The 2995-nt window shown below is 35.0% G+C and overlaps 1 protein-coding gene across 1 annotated transcript in view; it reads right to left on the bottom strand.

Annotated features, from left to right (window-relative positions):
* LOC144446957 (uncharacterized) overlaps window positions 1-2685 on the bottom strand; it is a 4877-nt gene extending 2192 nt beyond the window's left edge. The window contains exons 1-2 of the mRNA XM_078136815.1: window positions 2582-2685; window positions 462-869 (exon numbers count right to left, since the gene is read on the bottom strand). Of these exons, the coding sequence (XP_077992941.1) occupies window positions 462-869; window positions 2582-2663 (490 nt within the window). The 5' untranslated portion in view covers window positions 2664-2685. The remainder of the gene's footprint in view (window positions 1-461; window positions 870-2581) is intronic.
* Between the last annotated feature and the right edge of the window lie 310 nt (window positions 2686-2995).

The raw sequence follows: 2995 nt of genomic DNA, 5'->3' as shown, positions 1-2995 counted from the left end.
CAAGAAACCATTCCACTGGTATGAATTTGACAGTCATTTGCGACCCATGAGCAATATACACAACTTAGAAGTTCAAATTTACCTATCAAGTATATCATGTATAATTTAACTATGTTTTATTCAGCAAGGTTCAATGCAAGGGACGAGTGGGTCTTTTTAAAACCAACAAGTTACATTATAACGTTCATAAGTTACAAAACATTATTTAAAAAACGTGTTTCTGTACTACCCACAACTGTAATGTAAAGGAAATAAATAATATCTGGTAAAAAGCTGAAATACATGACTTTCAATCTAATTTTCTGTAAAAGATTTGCCCGGGAAGATTTGTGAAAAGTTGTAAAAGTGTTCCCTATTATTCTGTTGTGCAGATGAAGGCCTGCGACAGAAATGTGAACTGTTCTCTCTGACGCTGTGTACTTTTTAATTTCGAAGACTCTTATAGACGGAATGTGACTTACCACCAAGGGGATTGTATGCAGCGAAATAAATGTCAAAATCTGCATCCGGGGCATCTGCTTGGTGGTACAGGTATACGGTAAATGTATTACCAGAGGTTCTAATAGGATCAGGCAAGTAATCATAACCATGGCTCGGACGACGACAAAGTCCGGGGTACGCAGTCAGCGTTTGACTACTACGACTAGCTCCGTCGTAAAATTCCAGTTTCTGATCGCCACAATAGCTGTTAGCCCGTAGGTCAAAATTCTTGAAATGTATATAGAACCTGTGATTGTTATCACTTGATTTTACAGTGACTTCGCATTCAAACTCTCTGTCTGATACGAAACTTGAAATAAAACCACTTAGCTTTCCACCTTTTGTTATTTCCGTGCCACCACAATTAGAACTAGAGTAGCTAAGTGAAACTGGAGTATAAAAACAAAGGAAGAGAAGAATGAGTTACATGGGGGCGCTAATACAAGCATAGCTAGTTTGTAGATGAATGTGAGAAATTTCATTTGTAAATTGATATACATGGTATCAAATATAGTTAAATCATTGATGTATGAATTGGTGTACTGTACGTATATACTTCTTGTTATGGTTATTGTTTGTACTGTAAGTACATGGTTATTGTTATTGTATGCTTATAGCAATAGTGGATTGTAATGAACTGTTGTTATCTATAGATATAATTATAAATCAAATTTGATATAGTTATTGGAATATCAGGTCACTCATATGTTATGTTACAATTATTTGGTTATTAGTTTGCTTTGAAAATTCTTATTCTCACGAATCTAAAGGTGATTCATTAATACATACTATTTCCAGTGAAATTTATTTATCACCTAATATTGTATCCATGGTAACGGTCGTGAGTATAACCATCCTGACCTCCCTTTATAAGAACGTTTGCAAAGCATATATATATATATATATATATATATATATATATATATATATATATATATATATATATATATATATATATATATATATATATATATATATATATATATATATATATATATATATATATCAATCTGCTAAGACAGTGCTCTATACCGTAGTGGCAGACAGCAATAGTTTTGGTAGTTCTGGAACTCTTTCTTGGTTGTATTTCGGAGTTTCACGCATAGTGCGATCATCAGACAACTTGATGATCTGTTGTTGTCTGATTGTCTGATGATCGCACTATGCGTGAAACTTTGAGTTACAACCAAGATAGAGTTCCAGAACTACCAAAACTATATATATATATATATATATATATATATATATATATATATATATATATATATATATATATATATATATATATATATATATATATATATACACACACACATATATCTGTGTGTGTGTGTGCGCGCGCGCGCGTACCATCGTATGTGTGTTTGTAATTTATATGTATGTATGTATGTATGTATGTATGTATGTATGTATGTATGTATGTATGTATGTATGTACGTATGTATGTATGATATAGTAGTACATTTTAATTATTTGGCACAGAACTGCATATAACAACATTTAAACTACAAACTGTTGAGCAAATAAATGGTTGATGTAGTAGTTATTTTGAGTTGATATGCCATAGATAGCATAGTCTTGCTGCTAGACGTTCGGGCTTTTTTCCGATACGATAAGTGCGGAGTGGGGGCTTGCCCCAATCTGATTAAAATCCGATGTAGTTGTCGGCTAATCGTTCATTGCTATTTTACCTTCGTTATTTTGCCTGAATTGACCTTCTTGGTACATGTTTACATTGTTTAGCTAAAAAATGTAAACATGTACCAAGAAGGTCAATTCAGGGAAAATAACGAAGGTAAAATAGCAATGAACGATTAGCCGACATCGGGTTTTAATCAGATTGGGCTTGCCCGAACTAGGATGTTCCATCCTCGATAGCGATGTTCGGTCGTGTGCCGTATACGGTATCGGAAGAACATCCGAGGTCTAGCAGCTAGACTATAGATAGCAAAGATCAACGTACTACACGAGGTTCAGGGCCGGCCTATGAAACGTTTGACCTAAATACACTCTCAAGGAAGGGACAGTTAAATTTCTCAGTAAGAATACTTATCGACAGCCATGAGTACAGAAACCTGCGATCAAATTGTTTTGTACTTACTTGTGTCTCCAAACTTAGCTTCACAGACACCAAAAAGTGACACGAGGCAGACAAATGCAATAAATGTAAATGGCTTTTTCATCTTCACTGTCACTTTCCCGTCGTTAATCGCCATATTGTTTTACGCATGCGCATTTACATCGCGACGTGTTAAAGGTATGTGGTATTTACATTAGCCTTGTCACTCCGCTCAAAAATATTACCTATAGTTATAAGGTTGTGATGCGAGCATGGTTGACGGCTTATTCTGAGCGAAGTACTGTATTCATTATCTCACTATAATGGTGGATGGGTGGAGAAACTATGTTTCGCATTCTTGATAGACTGGGTAACTGAATGCTATACACTTCTATTATGCCACTGCGCTCACCACACTGTCCGCACTTTACTGTGCGAGGAATAACAACGTGCCTT

The sequence above is a fragment of the Glandiceps talaboti genome, chromosome 15 (assembly GCF_964340395.1).
Source record: "Glandiceps talaboti chromosome 15, keGlaTala1.1, whole genome shotgun sequence".
Lineage (NCBI taxonomy): Eukaryota > Metazoa > Hemichordata > Enteropneusta > Spengelidae > Glandiceps > Glandiceps talaboti.
Note: the sequence above shows the minus strand (reverse complement) of the source record. Positions and strands in the feature narration are given on the sequence as shown.